This window comes from Thrips palmi, unplaced genomic scaffold, assembly GCF_012932325.1.
Source record: "Thrips palmi isolate BJ-2018 unplaced genomic scaffold, TpBJ-2018v1 HiC_scaffold_19, whole genome shotgun sequence".
Classification (NCBI taxonomy): Eukaryota; Metazoa; Arthropoda; class Insecta; order Thysanoptera; family Thripidae; genus Thrips; species Thrips palmi.
Genome location: NW_023144628.1, coordinates 7,802,303 through 7,820,398, shown reverse-complemented (window position 1 = coordinate 7,820,398; position 18,096 = coordinate 7,802,303). Strand labels below are relative to the sequence as shown.

General features: G+C 64.7%; 3 protein-coding genes across 6 annotated transcripts in view; 2 read left to right on the top strand and 1 right to left on the bottom strand.

The window, feature by feature from the left end:
• Positions 1-14,163, top strand: part of LOC117646377 — a 163,366-nt gene extending 149,203 nt beyond the window's left edge. For 3 of the 4 annotated variants that reach the window (XM_034387258.1, XM_034387262.1, XM_034387259.1), the window contains 8 exons: positions 10,236-10,393; positions 10,746-10,818; positions 10,893-11,054; positions 11,291-11,489; positions 11,580-11,866; positions 12,139-12,226; positions 12,323-12,568; positions 12,653-14,163. In XM_034387258.1, coding sequence (XP_034243149.1) covers positions 10,236-10,393; positions 10,746-10,818; positions 10,893-11,054; positions 11,291-11,489; positions 11,580-11,866; positions 12,139-12,226; positions 12,323-12,568; positions 12,653-12,765 — 1,326 coding nt within the window. In that variant the 3' untranslated portion in view covers positions 12,766-14,163. The remainder of the gene's footprint in view (positions 1-10,235; positions 10,394-10,745; positions 10,819-10,892; positions 11,055-11,290; positions 11,490-11,579; positions 11,867-12,138; positions 12,227-12,322; positions 12,569-12,652) is intronic. The other variant, XM_034387260.1, reaches the window with a different exon arrangement.
• Positions 14,164-14,557: 394 nt separating this feature from the next.
• Positions 14,558-15,693, top strand: LOC117645675 (intraflagellar transport protein 27 homolog). The gene is made up of 5 exons (XM_034385990.1): positions 14,558-14,641; positions 14,745-14,824; positions 14,942-15,061; positions 15,143-15,376; positions 15,489-15,693. The coding sequence occupies exons 1-5, from the start codon at positions 14,602-14,604 to the stop codon at positions 15,585-15,587; spliced, it is 573 nt and encodes a 190-aa protein (XP_034241881.1). The 5' UTR covers positions 14,558-14,601; the 3' UTR covers positions 15,588-15,693.
• LOC117646299 lies at positions 15,618-17,977 on the bottom strand. Its single transcript, XM_034387160.1, has 8 exons — positions 17,870-17,977; positions 17,613-17,774; positions 17,461-17,532; positions 17,247-17,387; positions 16,556-16,687; positions 16,355-16,487; positions 16,088-16,287; positions 15,618-15,992 (listed from the first exon to the last, which is right to left on the bottom strand). Exons 1-8 carry the CDS (start codon positions 17,975-17,977, stop codon positions 15,618-15,620), a joined length of 1,323 nt encoding a protein of 440 aa, XP_034243051.1.
• Between the last annotated feature and the right edge of the window lie 119 nt (positions 17,978-18,096).

The following is an 18,096-nucleotide window of genomic DNA, read 5'->3' as shown; positions in this document are numbered from 1 at the left end:
ATCGGTGTGCAGGCCCGGGCCGCCGCGACCTCGGGCCGGCGGAGTGCATGACGCGGGTCTTGATCGGCCCGCGGAGCACGTCCTGCAGGACAGGCCGACTGGACAGGCCGACTGGACAGCGGCCTTGCCTGGGTCAATTCTCCGCGCCGCCGGTCGAGCCAGCCGCCACGCCCGCGCCGCCCCGCGCCGCGCTGGGCTCGGCTAAGTGGCCGGAGGGCGGGGCGGGGCGGGGCGGGGCGGGCGGGGCAGCACCGCGCAGCCTGGCGCAGCCAAGCGACCGGCAAGGACGGCCCTTTGGCCGCACACTGATCCCGAACTGATTCCCCGTCTCTCTCGCACTCGTCGGGCGTCCCGTGGGGTGCGAGGAAGACAGGGCGACGAAGCGCTGGTCCGCAGGGGCGTAGCAGGCTCCTCCCCTTAATTCGAATTTCTTTTTTCAATTTCCTCTTGAGGTTTTACCTTATTTTTGTTTTTTTAAATGTTGGTGCTCTGGCTCCACCACTGGAACGCGGGACAAAAGAACCCAGAATCCCGTCCGCCAACCTGTCGGCACGGCAGGGACGTCCCTCTGGCCGCCAGCCCGGGCGGGGCCCTGATTCTGATTGGACGTGGCGGCCCGATTTGCATAGCTCTTCTTTCCGGACAGACGGGGCTGGCAGCCTCCTCAGCCTCCCTGCTGGTTTCGATATGAAGCCTCGCCCCGCGCCGCCCTGACGGACGGGGGCCTCGGCGCCGTGGTGTTGCCGGCCTGCTTTTGTGTGCGCAGAAAAAGTCTCGTCTTATTGTTGCGCGGCTCGGTGCGCGCTGCTAGCGCTGCTCGCCACCACTCGCATTGCGTTCCGCACATTAGTCAATCTTCTCGTCAGCCCGCGTCAGGAGGCGTCAGGCAGTCAGCGCGCCGGCCCGGGGGTTACACGGAGGCATCAGGAAGTTCCGCACTGCAGGCTCATTCCACTCCCAGCGGAGCTTGGTCTCTCTCCCACCCACGCGGCACGCCGGCACGCCCCACGAGTGCGAGAGAGACGGAGCGACGATAGCGCGCCTCAGCCTGCCGCGTTCAAAGACTGACCTTTCTGGGTTCCGCCGCATGTGCACGCATGTGGACCGGCGGGCTGGTTCCGGACTGCGCTTCGTCTCTGTGTCTCCGTCGCACCCGTGCGGCGCGCCCCGTGAGAGCGAGAGAGACAGAGTGCTGTTCGGCACCACCCCGGCAGCCGGCCACGCGCTGTGGTTGGGCGGCCGGCGGAGACCTGAACGCGCGGCGAGACCAGAGACCGGAGTAGAGTGTCGAGTGCCGTCGCCGTCGGGACGCGAGCACTCCAACACGCAGCGCGTCGCGTGCGTCGAGCCGTTCCGTCGCTCTGTCTCTCTCGCACTCACGGGGCGTGGCCGGCGTGCCGTGGGGGTGCGAGAGAGACAGAGCGACAGACGGTTCGATGATTCTTCGGCAGGAAGCGGGGCCGCGCAACACTACATAATACGCCAGAAGTGGGGAATGGGTCGCTAAGGACCGCGATTACCGAACACTCTCCTCCCAGTGTGTTGGCCGTTTGCTCTAGGGCTGCTGCCCAGGCCACTATAAAGCGCGTTGCGCGCGCAGGCCGCCGCCTGGCGGAGGACAAGCCTTTAGCTGCCTTTAGCAGTGCCTCTCCCCGCGGGGCCAAAAATGGCGCATTGTTCCCGTTTCCACTTTTACTGTCGTCGCCACGGTTGCGCGTTATCTCTGCGCCACTTTTTTTGCGCGGCACGCCACGTGGGGGGGGGCACGCGGAACTGGCTGGGCGGGGCGGGGCGGGGCGGGGCGGGGCGGGGCGGGACGCACCGACACTCAGGAACTGCCTAACGCCAACGAGGAAGAGCGCCCTGGAAAGAGGGTGCAGTGCTGCCAACACGCGGCCGACATTTTTTTGCCGTTTCCCTGATTCCTCATATCAGCGCGTTAGCGGCGGTGGCGACGGCGGCGGCGGTTCGAATCCCACCGGCGGCGTCGTCCTTTCGATGATCGCGTCCCGGGACGGCGGCGGCTTACGCGGCACACACGTCGTCGCCGGCTCACCGAGAGCGGAAAGACGCGGCTAATTTATAAAAAGAAAGTTGCCCCGAGGACTGTTTTGTTGCGCATCGAATTAACGCTCGCGCCGTCTCTCTCTCTCTCTCTCTTTCGCGCGCCCCTCTATACGAGGCGCCTCGCGAGTGCGAGAGAGACAGGTCGACGTGCCCACACAAGGCGCGGCTAACTCCGCTGCAGCGGTCGCGGGTTCGAGCCCCGGCGCCGGCCGCGCCTTTCTCCCGTCTGCCGTCACTGCCAGCGTCGCTCTGTCTCGGTCGCACTCGCGGGGCCCGGGGCGCGCGTCGTCGGGGTGCGAGAGAGACAGAGCGGCTGCGCGGCGGAATGGCCGTGCCTAGGCCGTGCCGCCAGCCGAGCTAATAGAGTCGGCGCGTGCTGCCTCCGGGCGGCGTCCCGACGCCGTCCTGTTGCCTCAGCGAATCCAGCGAATAATAAGATTTCCTCCCGGCGCTTCCTCCTCCGCGCGCGTCCGCGAGCACACACCCTGGCCGTCATTAGCGGGGCGCTGCAGGCCGCCCTCTCTCCGTCTCTCTCGCACTCGCGGGGTGTGCCGGGCGTGCCGCGGGGGCGCGAGAGAGACAGAGCGACCGGCCGCCATTGTGTGACGCTTTGCTGGGTCTCCAGCGGCGCCTCCGCCTGGAATGCGGTTCTATTTTGGCGGCGCGACCTTCGGGACGTTCGGGATCGGCCGGCCAAACCAAATTACCAAGTTGGCGCGGCGCATATCATTAGGCCGGCGCCCCGCCCCGCCCCGCCCGGAAAACGGCGCGCCTCGCGCTGCCGATGAATTGGTAGTTAGTCGGTGTCTCTGCAGTCAAGTGGAGCGCTGGAGCCATTGGCTGCCATTGGCACGGTCGTCACGGCGACGCCTTGGCAGGCTCGCTCGGGGCTTGGCCGGGCTTGGCCGGGCTGTGCCGTGCCGCCCCTTGCACCTGTCCGGGCGGCCTTGAGAGCGGCGCGTCGCCCGAGACGCCGGGGACCCGACCGGGGACCTTTCCTCGGACGTACGCGTCCAGGACCGCAGCACCGCCTCCTCGAAAACGAGGAAAAAGTACTCGACGCCGTGCCGGCGTGGCGTTCGGTGGCGTTGTTGGCCACCGGGGGCTCCTTGGTGCGCCGCGCTGCCGCGCTGCAGGACCGCGAACCTCGCCGTGGCGGCTGTCTCTCTCGCACTCGGGGGGCGTGCCGGCGTGCCGCAGGGGTGCGAGGGAGACAGAGCGACGAAAGTGCTGTTGGGAAGCAGCCCGTCGGCGAGTCGGAGCACAATGCACGCAGCCAGGAGCCCGAGGTCCGGCCTACGCGTCCTTGCCTGCCCGGCCTGCCCGGCCTGCCTCCACTCCGCATGAGTCGCGCTGCTTCTGGTTCCGGCTGCTTTGCCTCTGCGCCGCGTAGCACCGCGCTGCCTGCTCCCGGTGCCTTCCCCGACGCTCGCACGGAAATGAGGCAATTCCCATTCGCCGATTTCCGATTTTTAAAATTTCTCCCGCCGTTTGTCGTTTGCCGCTGACTGTGCTCCCGCTTCCGGTTCCTGCTTTCTAGGGCCGGCGGGGCCTGGCTGGGCTGGCGGGGCCGGTCGCGGTGAGCTCATCTCTGGCGCTGCAGTCCGGCCTCTTTCGTCCTTTCGTTCTCGCAGTAATTGGCCTGTGGGACTGACCACACGGCGAGCCAGGCCACGCCAACCTGCTTCGGAACACGCTCTGGGGTTAGGGCGGGGCAGCGCGGCGGTGCGGCGCGCGCACAGCAGGGCGTGGTCTCCGTTGTGCTGGCTGGCGCAGTGGCCTTGGTCGCCCCGGAACCTCGCACGCCGGCAAGGACGCAGAGAGCGAGAGAGAAAGAGGCATGTCACTGACGGAGAGGGCGGGCAGGAGGCGCCGCGCTCGGCCGCGGGGCACGGTGCCGACACGACGCGCTGCCCGCCCGACGTCGCGATGGCTCACTCACTTTACCGCAATTAATTTGTCCATTTGTCTGTCCGCAGGTATGAGCTGCCGGACCGGTATGGAGCGAACCTCGCGCGCCGCGGCCGAACTGGCTAAGTACCGCACTGCGTCCTGAGTCCTCGGGTCGCCGACGACGACGTGCTGGGCGCCTTCCTGGAGGGCGCCAGGGTTTACCGTGGGTCGGCCGGTCCAGTCCGCGTCGTGGTCTGTTTTCCGAGCGCCAAGCCAAGGGCGCTGCTGCCCGCCTCGCTGACCAGCCGGCTTTCGTCGCTCTGTCTCTCTCGCACTTCCAAGCCCGCCATGAGTGAGAGAGAGACAGACAGAGTGACGAAAGCGCTGCTCGGCATCAGCCTGCAGCCCCACGGCCAGCTTTGTCATTGCCGCGCGGACAACAAATTGAAACGCAGACAACGCCGAAAAAAAAAACACCAACAAAAAATTGGCATGTTAGTTTTTTGCGTGACGGTCATTGGGTTTCGCGAGTAATGGCTCGCGGGGCGCGGCGAATCGGCCGTCAGGCATAACTCGTATCAAACGGGCGGTGCGGTGCGCTTTCTTGGCCAGCCGGCCAGCCCGAGCAGCCAGCCAGCAGGCAGCTCAGCCGCGAGCGATGAAGTCATAAAAATTGATTCGACAGAAAAAATAAATGGCGTATGGAGATTACGAGTCAGTGGGGGCGTCGCAGTGCGGGCCCCTGGAGGCCCCGCTTGTCCAGGCTGCCCGTCCGTCCGTCCGTCCGGGTCGAGTGACTCGGACCCGCATCATTTCACGCACGGCCGACCGGAGTGGCACCGCGGCACCGCGCCGAAAGCGAAAGGTCACTTCCCGGTTGGAACCGCAGCGGCCCGGCCCGGCCGGCCGACCCGCCAATCAGGAGGCCGTCGGTCATTGCGTCGGCAGAGCAGTGTAGTGCCGCCGTGCCGTGCACTGTAATTTCGGACGCCTTTTCCTCGTCTTAATCCCCGCGGTGGATTGATCCGGCTGAAAGTGAAAATCATCCCGCCGCCGTCGCGACGACGACGACGACGACGACGACGGCGTGCTGCTGGGCGTCGCCGCGCCCGGCGGCCTCGCCACTCCGCCTGCAGCCGAGCGCGCTGTGCTGCCTACCCGCGCGGCGCGGCCGTCGCGGCCGTCGCCTCGCCAGTGTGCCGGCCCGGCGAAAGGGAAGGGAAGGGGAGCGAGCGCGGCGCCGCCACGCCGCCACGCCGCCGGCCTCACCGAGACCGAGACGGCCTTGCCCGCCTCCCGCCCGCGCCGCACTAGGTCGCAGTCGCGGCAGCGCGGCCCGCCTGGATTCCCCGTTCAATACACACCCATTATTACGCGCCCGTTCCGAACAGCGCAGCGCCGTCTCTCTCGCGCTCACGGCGCGCCGCGTGAGGGTGCGAGAGAGACGGCGCACTGTTTGGAATGACTCCGCCGACAGGCTCCCTTTCTCGGGTTTTCATCTCGGCTCCGCCATTATGTCGAGAAGTCGAGAAACCAGACCACACGCCGCGCGGCATGCGCTGTTCTTCCGGATGGCGAGCACGGCCACCTTGTTGGTGGCGAGGTGCCCGTCGACCGGCCTTCGCGCCTCTCCTAACCTTCCCGTCGACCCCGCCTCCCCCAAGGCCGCGTGACTTAAGGACGGGCCCCGTGTGTGACACAGCGTGTCCGTTGTAACCTCGGCGTGGCGCGGCGTGGCGCGGCCTGGGCGAGGGAAGACCGAAACCAGGAGGGCGATGGGCGCGGTGGGAACGCAGCGCGACTGGCCGTCGTGACCGACGCCGCCGAGAAGTCTACCCCGAAGCACGGCGAGCGGCGGCGGCGCGCGGTCTCGCCCCCTCCAGGACTTCCAAGCCCTCCGTCGGCGTGGCCGTTCCTTCGCGGTGCCTTACTGCGCCCTGGTGACAGACGACAACGGAGAATCAAATAAATCCGCTCTCTGTTGAGAATCCGTTGCGGGTTCGTCCACCCGCGCGCTGCACTAGGCTGCAGTGTCACCGCTCCACTGGAAGCAGCTGCGAATTCTCTCCGCCAGCCGAGGAGTGCCAGGGTCTCGCCGACACCCACGCCGCGCCGCGGCACGCCGGGCTGCGTGACGGCTATGCTGCCGCGCCGCGCCCATGTCGCTACGCCGCTATGCGCGCCGTAACTGGAACAACGGTTTCAATTTCTGTCGAGGCGGCGGCAGTGGCGGCGCTGGCGGCGCACTGCTAAGGGGCCGCCCGTAAATGGCGTGTCTTTGTCGCCAAAGAGAGGAAAGAGAGAGGCTCAAGGTCGCGGCGCCGCTACTGGAGCTGCTGGAGTTCTGGAGCTGCGGGCAGTGACGGCGCCATGGCGGCGCGGCGGCGTGGTGCGTGGGCCGTGCGGAAAGAGGAGCGCCCCGGACACGGACTCGGACACCGCGTCGTCGCGGCGAACGGGGTCGCCGACGTGCAGCCAATCGTGGCGCGGAAGTTTCCGAAAACTGAAAAAATAGTTCAGGCCTAGCGCTCTTGGCGTCGACGGTTACGCCACTGGTGAAGCGGCCATTTCGGCAATGCACGGCAATGCACGGCAATGCACGGCGCGCTGGAATGCTGAGCGGTCTTAATGACTCCGCGGTGGCGGACGGGGCGTTGCGCTGTCGCTGCTGGCGGTGCTGGCCGTGCTCCGGGAGCAGTCGACTAGAGCGGCCCGACGACGACGACGATCACTCGCTATGATAGGCCGAAGGACAAGGCGAGGCGGCGGGCTGGCGGCAAGGCGAGCTGGCAGGCCGCGGTGCGGCACGGCGGCACGGCCGGGGGATGTGTTCGGCCGGCCAGCTGGCCACGCTGGAGCTGGAACGGCTGGAACTTCCGTTCCGCGAGGCTGCCCGGCCCGACCCGACCAGGCCAGGCCAGGCCTATCGGCCCCGGGACCTTTTTGGTGTGCGGCCGAAATTGGAGGCCGCCAGCTCGGGCGGGCCGCCCGCCGCCCCACCGTCCACTGGGATCAATTACTACAGGCAGGACGGGCAACAGGATGTCGCTCTGCCCGGCTGAGCCCGGCATTGACGCTCCTGTGGGGACGCGCCGCGAAGTGCGAGAGGGACAGCGAATCTGCTCCGGTGCTCCGGTTGGCGGTAGGGCAGGGCAGCGGGGCGCGGCAGCGACGTCCCGCGACGATTATGCAAACGGCCGATGGCGGCTGGCTCGGCTGGCGACGTCCAGACGATTGACCTTATCATTCGTGGCATTTTATTCGTCTTGTCGACGCTCCGCGCTCCACGCTGGCGCGGGAAAAAAAGAAGGACGCGTGGTCGGGGTGCACGTCTGCCAGTGGTGACGTAAGCCTGCTGCGAAGCGGCCCGGCTCGGCTCCACGTCCAGGACGCGTGTTCGTCGCCGCGGTGTCGACGTGGAGGGTGTTGATCGCCGTGGTGCCGTCGCGGAGGGTGTTCGTCGCCGAGCTCGGCCCGCGCTCGCCCGGGGCGCAGCCTGGAGGCGGTGGCGCCGGTGGCGGTCGCCATGACGGTCGCCGTCCCGGAGACAGGCGCGTCCTTGGCGACCGCGACTCGCGCGACTCCCTGCTGGCCTGCGGTGACCTCACCGTCGACCCGATCTGCCAATAAGCGGCGAAAGGGGCGGTTTGCTGTCCTGCTGGTGCCTATGCTGGCTCCGCTCTGCGAATAGCGCGACAATGCTGCCAATAAAGCGGGCAGTCTAGTTAGCGTGCAAAGTGGCGGTGACAGCGCGCGTGCTGCCAGTGTGCTTGCAGTGCTTGCAGTGCAGTGGCGCTGCCGGGCCGATCACTGCCGCCATCTGTGCGGCCGAGTTGCGTAACGAAATCGAAACGGCCTGGGCAGGACCATGGGCAGGACGCAGGGGTCGCCGTCGAGGGTCTCTATGAACGGCAGGGCCGGGCAGGGCCGTGATGGCGGTTCCGGGTCGCCGCAATGACTTTTTTCGCTTGTTACGGCCGCTGCGCCGCGCTGCGCCGCGCACGCCCTGATCTGGGCTGGGGATTAAAATCTGGAGCGCGGTGCGCGGGCAATATGAGCCGCGCCGCACCGCCAGTCTGGGGAGTCTGGCCTAGACGGGGAAGTGGCGGCGCGGGCCGCGATAAGCCATTCGCCGGCCGTAAATCCCGGACCCTCCAGCCGGCCTGCGTCCAAGCCTGCGTCGCGTTACGGTGTACCGCCGTGCCGGCCGAGCCTGCAACGCCTGCAGCGCGCCCGGCCCGTCGATGTGGCGTTCAGCACCCTTGATTACGCGGGCATTGCTGCGCATTGCTTTATCACGGCCGTGTCCGGCCCAGCCTCTCCCGGATTCAGTTGTTTGCTTAGGTGGAGACCGGGACGCAGAGGCCCCGCGCGATCAAGGCTCTCCAAGCCCCCTGCCCCCGCACGTCTGCGGTCCAGGCCGTTCGCGTGTCGCGCCGCTGGAGCCGCTGGAGCTGGAACCAGCCAGTAGCGCATGCCTTTGCCTTATCTCGCTCGCGACTCTATCCCCGTCAGCAGAGTGGCAATATGAATGAAGCTCGTTGCCCCTCGTGACCCCATCGATCGCCATCTGCGGCGTCCTTGGACCGCCCCGCCCCGCCCCGCCGCGCGCGTGTGCGTCCAGCGGCCCCACGCCTTCGCCCCGCCCCGCCCTCGACAAGCAGTAGCTGCTGGCGGTGCGACGCGGTGCGACGCGGGCGTGGCTGCCGTTATAAATCCACCATTCCGCGTTATTTCGACGTGCCGCGGCAACGCGTTGAAGGGTGCGGCCCCGCCCCGCCCTCCCACTCCCGGTTTCCTTTCCCTTTTCGCGCCCTGACCTTCTGGTCCAACATGCCGACGCGCGGACTCCCCCCCCCCCTTTCCCCTCCTTGCTGACCGGACGGCAGACTATTGTTCTCTGGCAGCGCCGGCCGCCGTCCACCGCCGTCCCTGCCAGCAGCAGGACAATCGGCGCCGTCCTGGCCTGGCGCGGCCTGGCGGCGCTGAGCCCTGCATCGCCACTGGCAAAGTTTCCACCGCCTGGAACGGGGTTCGAGCCCCGGCGGTGGCGGCGTCGTGAGGAAGCGCGGCGTGCGCGAACGAGTTTTCAGTGGCTCCCCGTCAAACGAGCGTCATGGACGCGCGAGGCTCTTCCGCGGCCGCGTGCCGCCAGACCGCCGCGCTGGTCGTGCTCAAGATCGTCCTCCCCGCGGCCGCGCGGCCGCACCACTTTCCTCTTTCCTCGCTCTAAAGCTAAACAACGGCGATGGTTTCCCGTTCCTGGTCGCGGTCTGGAGTGTAGCCGCACCCGAGATCTATTTTGGCGGGGCACGGCGCGGCGCCCGAGGGCTCCCCGAACACGCCGAGGCCTTGCCGGGCCTTGCCAGTGGCGTGGCGGTGGCACGGCGTCGTGCGCCCCACGCCCGCAGACTGCGACGCAGACTGTTCCGCTCGGCGGTCCTGCCGCCCTGGCCACCCATTCCGCGCAGCGCTTTCGTCGTCGTGTCCCTCGCACTCGCGGCGCGTCGCGCAGCCTGGCGCAGCGGTGCGAGAGAGACGGAGAGACGAAAGCACTGGTCCCGGTCCTCGCCTTGGAGGCCGTGCGCCACACTGGCAGACGGACAGCGCGCCGGCAGGGCGGGCGTCAGGCGGACAATTGCTTTGATTTGGGTTGCGGAGGTGTGGCTGCGGCTACGGCGCTCGGGCCACGCACGGGCAAAGCGAAGGCCTTCGTCGTTTTGACGCCCGCACTGCCCAGGCACGACCGAGGCACGGCCCAGACACAGCCCCAGGCCGACGTCGAAGGAAACGGGCGATGCCAGAGTGGCTTCGCGTTTCGCGGAAGTAACCTGGCCGTTGATGAATTTGGCGCCTGAAAGTCTTCTGGCGGCCCTTTCCGCTACGCCCTCCGCGGCTTCCTTCCCTCGGCGACCTCGGCGACCTCTGCCCTGCGCGGCGATGCGCGTGGTGTCGCCCAATGGGAGTCCGCCAGGCCGCCGCCAGGCCGTCATGCCCGTGACCGAGTAGGGCAGCAGAGGCAGCCCGCCCGGATATGAGATTCTGTGGCAGCCGGCCACGCGCAGCCATGCACCGGTAGGCACTGCTAGCCGGCGTAGCGCGCGTAGCGGCGACCTCGCCGCGAAGGGAACCTCCTGCCTCGAATGCCTTGGATGCCGCCAGAACCACGCGCCGCTTAATTTCTTAATTGGCCCCGCCCGCGTTCGAAGCCGCGAGTGCTGCGAACCGAGGCTCGGCCTCTCGGACCCATCTAACCCACTGTTTGTTCACTGCAGGACCACATCCAGGAGGTGCTGGACAAATGGACGCAGATCGACGACGAGATCTGGGCGAAGGTGATCGTCTTGGAGAGGAACAGGCGCGTTGCCAAGGCGTACGCCCGCGCCCCTGTGCTCACCGTCAACGGCTCGGACGACGGCTTCGACGGCTTTCGGTAAGAATGGACGAAACAAATGATACAGGTCGGGGGCGGCGGGAGTTGAACCCGCACCCAGTGAAAATATTCACACTCCTGGTGTGACAGTGTGGTAATGGCGGCTCGCCGTGGGGGGCCGCGCGGTGCGTCGCGGTGACATTCACGCCACCCTAGGCCCGCCGCGCGCCGCCGCGACCCTCCGCGCGCCGCCATGCACCGCACCTGCAGCTCGCAGGTGTCACGGCCGCCAGCCGACTGGAGCGGCGGGGCGGGGCGGGGCGGGGCGGGGCGGGGCGTGGAGAGGCGCTCCCGCTGTCGCCTCAGTGTCGTACCACTTTGTCAAGCTCACGCCCTTTACCTCTTCCCCCAGGATTGGCTTATGCGGCTTCGATAACCCGATGCGAGACCAGAAGACGGACGAGCTCAAGCGACACATCGGCCACGTAAGCGAACGACCTTCTAGCAGGCTTACGTCGTTGCAGCTTTCTTAAAACTCACACTGCGTTGATGTTGACAGGGCATCAAGGTGAAGATGGACGACCAGGGCAACATCCTGGTGAAGCGCGTCTCCAAGTGCAACGTGTACGTCAAGAGCACCGCGCAGGGCGACGAGACGGCCATCGGCAACGACGTGCTCAAGCTGCCCAACTGCGCTCTGGAGCTGGAGAAGCCCGTCAAGGTACTGCTGAACCGCCCCGCCGGCGAAACGCCTGCTGGCAGGCAAACCCTCGGCCGGCGCGCGCGCGTGTGCGGTGGGCGGCCTACCCGCCGCTTGGCAGGCGGCCCGCGCGCCCGCCGGACACAGGATAGGCAACCCGTTGCTCGCCGCGCGCCCCTGCCAAGCGGGTGGCCCATCCTCGACTCGGCGGGCGCTCCGTTCCCGGTCACCTCACGTTCCCCTCCCGTTTGTTGCAGCTCTTCGACATGAAGAAGTTCCAGCAGAACGTGTCGCGGGAGCTGCGGCGCGCCTACCCCGACAGACGCCGCCTGGAGTGCCAGTGCCTGTCCGCGGTGGCCTTCGTGCGCGCCGAGCCGGACCTGCTGGACTGCCCCATCTGGATCCTGGTCATCAACGTGGTCGCCATGGACATGCTCAAATCCAAGCTGCCTCCAGGTCGGTCCCGGGTTTCAGTGACGCTGGGGCAAATTCGTTGATGACGGGGATTCGAGCCCACGACCTGACGCGCCTCTCTTGTTCTCGCAGTGAAACGCGTGGTGGACATCCGCAACCGGCCGCGCATCCCCATCCCGGACGAGGACCCCTACAGCGTGGCGGGCAGCGGCGGCTCCTCCGGCTCCTCGTCGGGAGCGAGGGAGAGCGCCCAGCTGCAGCAGCAGCCGGCGCCGCAGGGCCTGGGGCAGCACAAGCTGGGCCGTCGCAGCGACAAGCCGCCCAAGCTGCCGCCCAGGGACAACACCCCGTACCCACACGACATACCCAAGGTGACCCAAAGTCCCCGATGGTCCCTCCCCCACATTTTCGTCAGCAAGGTTATGCCTCCTCCATTCTTTCCTTTCCGTTGTGTGTTTGTGTGTTGGTGTTTGTGGAAGGCTGCAAAAAAGCACGCAATCCACTCTGTGCGCAGCCGTCGGTAGTCGAACCCCAGACCCTCTCCTTCCCGAGAGCGCTGACGACTTGTGTGCCTTTTTGCCCCTCTGCCGATCTAACGTTGCTTCCCTTGCAGCCCGGCCGCCGAGGCCACACCGGCCGCCAAGCCGGGTCCGGAGCGCCGCCACTAACCGTGCCCCTCTCTGCCCGACAGCCTGACTACGACGACATCGAGGACGAGAACCGCCTCAAGCCCTTCGCGTCGTCGCGCGGCCAGAACAAGAAGGACGCCAAGAAGTTCGGTAAGCGTGCCGCGACCCCCGCGAGTAAGGGAGCCGTCCTGCCGGCCGCGCTGTCCGCGTTGGCCTCCAACACTACACGCCCTCCGTTCTTTGCAGACGACCCGTACTACTGCGGCCTGCGCGCCAGGGTGCCCAACTTCGTCAAGTCCAAGTCCGGCAAGGAGCAGCAGCGCGACGCCCGGGACCAGCAGGCGCAGCAGCAGCAGCAGCGGCAGGCGGAGCTCCTCCACTCCCTCCACAACCCCTACGGCCGCCTGCCCCTCCCCGGCAACCCCCACTTCCTCCCCCCGCCCCCTCACCAGCCCCACATGTGGCACGCGCGCTCCTACGACAGCGGCATGGGTGAGTCGCAGTGCCGTTGAAAACACACTTGCTTTGGCCTTAAGTTTGCTCTGTTGACTGCAATTTCGTTCCTGCCCGCCCCAGACTCCGAGGCCCTGGACTCGCCCTACAACCACATCTACGGCCGGCTGCGCATCCCCACCAGGGCGTACATCCCGCCCCAGCCGCGCACCATGTACATCGGGGAGTGGGACTGAGCCGCCGCGCGCGGTCCATTCTGTTTAGTATTTACTCCCCCCTCCCCGGTCCGCACCGCGCCGCGACACGCCCGGCGCCACCACCCACTACACGCTTCTGGTCACCGCGACTGCGGACGCCGCGGACTTGGCGCGGACGCCGTCGACGCGGCGGGCCAGGCGGGCCGGGCGGGCGGACGGACAATTGGTAGGAGTCAGGACCGGGAGGGCTGTCTGTGATGCGAGAGGGCCGTGCGGGCCGTGTGCCGTGTGCAGGCGAGGACGTAGGCATAAGGCTTATAAGACACAAGATTACCGTACTGATTTCGTTTTACACTGTGTCGCCGCGTGCGCTGCCAGGCGGTCGTGTGTGTTTTGTTTGTGTTATTTTTTTTTTCGTCTCTTATTTAAGTCCCCTAACACGCGTGCGTGTCATGTTGTGAAAGAGATTACAGTGTAATCCAGCATACCTTTACATAACATAAGTCTTTATAGGAAGCTTTTTTTCTAATTTTGTTTGTGAATGACTCAATTGTTTATAACGTGTTTGTTTTAAGTGAGAGTAGGCTATTTTTGTACATAATGTGTTGTGCATTGAGTGCAAGTGAGCGTTAGGCAGGTTCTATTTTTAATTGTGTTGAGAAACCGTTTATACGTGTACATAACTGTAAATTCCGTGTAAATTCGCCGGGGAGAGTGTGGTGCGCGCCTTCGGGCTTCGGGCGCCGTGTTCCGGGGTTAACCCTGAGATTTGTCCGACGCAAAGACCCGTAACCTCTTTGGCCTTGGACTTATTTCAACTCGTGGCACGGCAGCCATGGAGCGCGCCAGCGAGGGCCAGGGCCACTCTGCGCGCTGTGCGCGGAGTGTCGTGAGAGCAGATTTTATTTATTTGTAAATACGGACCTCTTTCGTGTCATCGCTTAGAAAGAGAGTGTTTTCTTTTTCTACCCGACGATGGACCAGAGTTGTGCGTGGCAACGCCTCTTCGTCGGAGTGAGACCGTTTACACCTCGAGAGTGAAGTGTAACCCTTTAATTAGTCCTAGAGTTAATGAGGCCGCGTCTCTTTGTTACCTTACCGCCAGACCGAGCCTGTGGCAGCCCTTGGCCTGTCTGGCCTGGCTCATGTTCGATTTCTCGATAATAATTAAGGTTCGGCTCGCCATTTACGCAGCAAGACGCGTGCGTTGCGCTTGAATACTTAATTCTAATCAAGAGAACTAGATTGATAGATTAGTGTGTCCCATTACCATTATGTGTGTCAAGAGTCCTTTGAGTTTAAGCGATAATCTTAAGTGCCCTGTGCAAATGTGTTGTCAGATAATTATCTTAAAATATTTTTTTACAAAGGTTCTGTAAATATGATTTACATGCTTTCTCTAAGACAATGCAATAAATATTGGTGATGGCAAAAGTATTAAAACTGAGGTTTTCATTCATTTCCAAAGTCATCCATAATCCGTCACACACACATCGGTGGCCGGTTGGCTGCAGTGATCCATGATGACCCCACGTGACCCCACCCCACGGAGGGCTCCACTCCAGTCGGCCTCAAGAGACACATGCGCAAGCTTGCAATGACGTATAAAAGTAATTCGTGTCACTTTACGTGTCGCGTTACTGCTAGTTTAGGTAAGGGAGAGGGCGAAACCAGTTGGCAGGTTGTGGCAGGTTGGCAGCACCGACGCCGACCCCACCGGCGCCCGGTTGTCTAGTCGGTTTCCCTGGCAACGGGCGCCACCACACCACACACACACACCGCCACGCCGCCAGTCAGCTGCTAGCGCCGCTAGCCGTAGCCACCCCGCGGATCAGTACAGTGCACGTCGCCTCGCAGTGCGGTGCCTCGACCAAAATGCCTCGCAGCATAATACGCGCCAAACTGGCGGTAGTCGGTAAATCATACGTTTGAAATATTTCCATGAAACCTCTCCAGCTTTTCCGCACATACCTTCTGCAGTTGGCATGTCTCGTTCATCTGCTCGGCGTCTTTTCCAGGCGACTGCGCGGTGGGGAAAACCGCCCTCACCAAATCGTTTCTCACGGACGGCAGGGACTATCCGAAAAACTATGAGATGGTGAGGCTCGGGACGGCAATCGACCCGTACAAACTTGCGTAAACACAGCCCTCCGTACTATTGGAGATACACACGCAAACGAATTTACTGACACCCTACCGGGCGCGCATTTCTCAGACTTTCGGCGTCGAGCTGTCCACCAAAATGGTTCCGATTCCGGACACCAACGACGCCGTGGAGCTGCTCATCTACGACTCGGCTGGGCTGCCGTTCTACGAACCGCTGCTCAGCAAATACGTAAGGCGGCGGCGGCCTTTAAAACGAGCACGTCGTGAAAATGCTATGAGACGTAACTTTTCTCGCGGCCGCGGTGCGCAGTGGAACGGGGCCAACATGTTCATCGTGGTCCTGGACGTGACGTCGCCGTCCTCCGTGCGGTCCGTGCCCACCTGGGTGTCCATGGTGCGCGGCCAGGCGGCGGTGCGCGCGGACGCCACCAAGGGCGTGCTGGTGGCCAACAAGGCGGACCTGGAGTCGCGGCGCGTCATCGGCACCAGCGAGGGCAGGGAGCTGGCCTCCTCGCTGCAGCTCGAGTACTTCGAGGTGTCCGCGGTAACGTCCCTCCCAACCCTCTCGCCGGTCCCCTCGCCCGCTGCTCGATGGGTTGCCTATCCAGCCGGCGCGCGGGACTCTGCTACACTACTAGACCCTCTGTTTGTTACAGAAGGAGAACAAAGGCGTGACCGTGCCGTTCGAGGTGCTGGCCCTGTACTGGCACCGGGTGTTCGTGGAGAAAGTCGAGTCGTTTCATCTGATTACCTGAAGGTTTAATTGGTGTAAAATGAAGCATGGACTAGTGGCGGCGTAGTATCTTGAAGACGCCGTGCAGCGGCTGGAACTTGCTGCGCTTGGCTGGCGTCACCCCGAAGTCGTCCTGCAGCGCGGGGTGGCCCCCCGTGCCCAGCTTGTGGGCCGGGCCGGCCGCCGCGGTGCCGCCGGGCAGCGCCACGGCCGGGACGTTCAGCTCGGGCAGCTCGTCGTCGTCAGAGGACAGCTCCATGACCACGTCGACGTCCTCGGAGGGCGGGGCGGGCGCGGCAGGCGGTGCTGGGGGGCTGACTGCGAGAGGCGGAGAGGTCACCACCATGGTCGGCGCTGGGGCTGCGGGGACCGCGGGGACGCCGGCCTTCAATTGCTGCAGGGACAGGCGTTCGGGGAAGTCGGCCCTCTGCGAAGAGAAAAGCCGAACGGCGAAACAACGTCATGCGCCAATTCGCAAATCAATCGGCTTGGCGTAGGACCAGTTTGGACGAGGCTGCTTACAAGTCTCAGCGCGGTGCACAGTCCGCTGGGGAAGTCCTTGGCGCGGTACTGCTCCTCCACGGGCAGGGCGTCCAGGGCGTCGGCGACCTCCTGCTCGGCCCGCGCCGCCAGGACGCCGTCGTACTGCACCGGAGGTGGCGGCGGCGGCGGCAGGCCCAGCTCGGCGGACGCGATGGGGCGCAGCAGCAAGCACTCGTCGCCTGGAGGGGCAAGTGTTCCCGTTGTTGGCATTGTGGTGGTGATTAGGAAGACAAAGAGAATACGCACCGGACGTCAAGACGAAGTGGCCGCTCGCCGCCGTGGGGGCCGTGGGCCGGCCGCCCCGAGGGCCGCCCGTCTGCAGTTTGACGACGAGGTGCTCGTCTCTGGCGGCCAGGGACTCGCACAGCGCTAGAAACAACTAACAGCCGCCGCGTCAGTCCACCAGTCAGAAGCACACGGCAGTGCGGGCGTCGACGCGGGACTCACGTGCGCGTTGCGGTGGAAGTCGCCGTGGCTCTGGAAGACGGACGTCGGCGACCAGGTCACCCTGAGCGGCTGCCCGAACAGGCTGCCCTCGCACACGCCGTCTGCGGACACGCGCGCCACCACGCGGAGCACGCGGGGGTCGCTGCCGCCCCCCGCGCCCCCGCCGCCCCCGCCGCCCCCGCCGGCCGCGAGCAGGGTGAAGTGGTCCCCGAGGGGCAGGCGGCCCGCGTCCAGCACGCACTGCGCGGCCACGCACTTGATGTCCGCGGCGCCGGGGCGCGCGCCGAGCTCCAGGTCCAGCGGCAGCAGGTCGCTCCAGCGAGGGGTGAACCACGCCGCGCGCAGCGTCGCCTCCAAGCGGTCCATCCCCGCGGCGCCCACGGCCACGGGCACCACGGCCAGCCGAGCCGCCGGCCGCCCCTCGCAGCCCTCGCGGGCCTCGCCGCACGCCGAGAAGCGCGGCTGCACGGAAGGCTCCGTGCTCAGCTGCACCACCTGTCCACAGAGAACATGTGTGGAATGGATGTCTTGCAGGGGTTGTCAAGCCCGGTCAAGCCCCGCGTTGGGGCCGGGCATGGATCCGGAGCCGATGGGGGCCGTCCTCCCACGGAGCCGCCTCAAGGCAGGAGGCAGGCCACAAATTGAGCTTTGCCCCTCCCCCCTCTTCCCCTGGTGGGGCAGAAAGGCTTACCAGCATGGCGTCAAAGTAGCGGGCCTCCTCGTCGCGCAGGCCGTCGAGGGCGTCCCCCACGAGGCTCCCGTCGCGACACGTTATCACCGTCGCCACGATCTGGCCGGCCTCCAGCCGCCGCCTCTCCTTCAAGTGCAGAACCTTGAAGCAACACACGACGAGGGGTAGCGATTGCGTGGGCAAGCCAAGGACTCCGCTCCAAGCGACTACTCACCACCTTGTTGATCGTCATGAATAAGGAATCTTTCAAATCTCGAGGAGTCATGTGGAAGTGCGAATCCCCCGGCTGTAACATGCACAAAAAAATTTGGCGAGCTGACACGCACTTGCCCTCGAAGCAGAGAGATTTAAACGAGACTGACTTACAGATCTGGAAACTGCCCCAAGCACAGATGATACCGCCGAAAAATTGTCGCCGAACGGTACGAACTGTAACCTATGCTGCTGAGTTGAGTTTATGGTCATTACACCAACCACAGACAAATTGTGAGGCGCGTAGAGTGCCCAAGCGAGGACATTTTCCAATGCCTGTATCAAAACAATCGTTTTCAATAAACTGTCTTAACCACACAAAACCAAACCTATTTTGAAAATGAGACCCACACACGGTCATCGGTCATTACCTGCAGGCATTTCTTATACAGAACTCCGTCTCTGGGGAACGAAAGATCCAGCACTAAACAAAGAATGAATGAAGTGCTGTTGCGACTGTCATGTCTAACATTAGCCATTTTACTTCTCAACGAATTACCAATTTAAAAACATAAACGGAAAGATTTCGAAACTTCCAGCGCGACTACAGACCTCTCCCACCACGAATAGAATTTCGCTGCCCTTTTGTTTTTGTTGC

What these genes read in the sequence shown, in the direction of transcription:
- LOC117645675 (XM_034385990.1), top strand. Translation starts at nt 14,602, where the DNA reads ATGCCTCGCAGCATAATACGCGCCAAACTGGCGGTAGTCG. An exon ending in ATCCGAAAAACTATGAGATG is followed by an intron (nt 14,825 to 14,941) that starts GTGAGGCTCGGG and finishes CGCATTTCTCAG; the next exon opens with ACTTTCGGCGTCGAGCTGTC. An exon ending in AACCGCTGCTCAGCAAATAC is followed by an intron (nt 15,062 to 15,142) that starts GTAAGGCGGCGG and finishes CGCGGTGCGCAG; the next exon opens with TGGAACGGGGCCAACATGTT.
- LOC117646299 (XM_034387160.1), bottom strand. Translation starts at nt 17,977, where the DNA reads ATGGCTAATGTTAGACATGACAGTCGCAACAGCACTTCATTCATTCTT. An exon ending in TGTATAAGAAATGCCTGCAG is followed by an intron (nt 17,775 to 17,869) that starts GTAATGACCGAT and finishes GTTTTGATACAG; the next exon opens with GCATTGGAAAATGTCCTCGC. An exon ending in TGTGCACCGCGCTGAGACTT is followed by an intron (nt 15,993 to 16,087) that starts GTAAGCAGCCTC and finishes TTCTCTTCGCAG; the next exon opens with AGGGCCGACTTCCCCGAACG.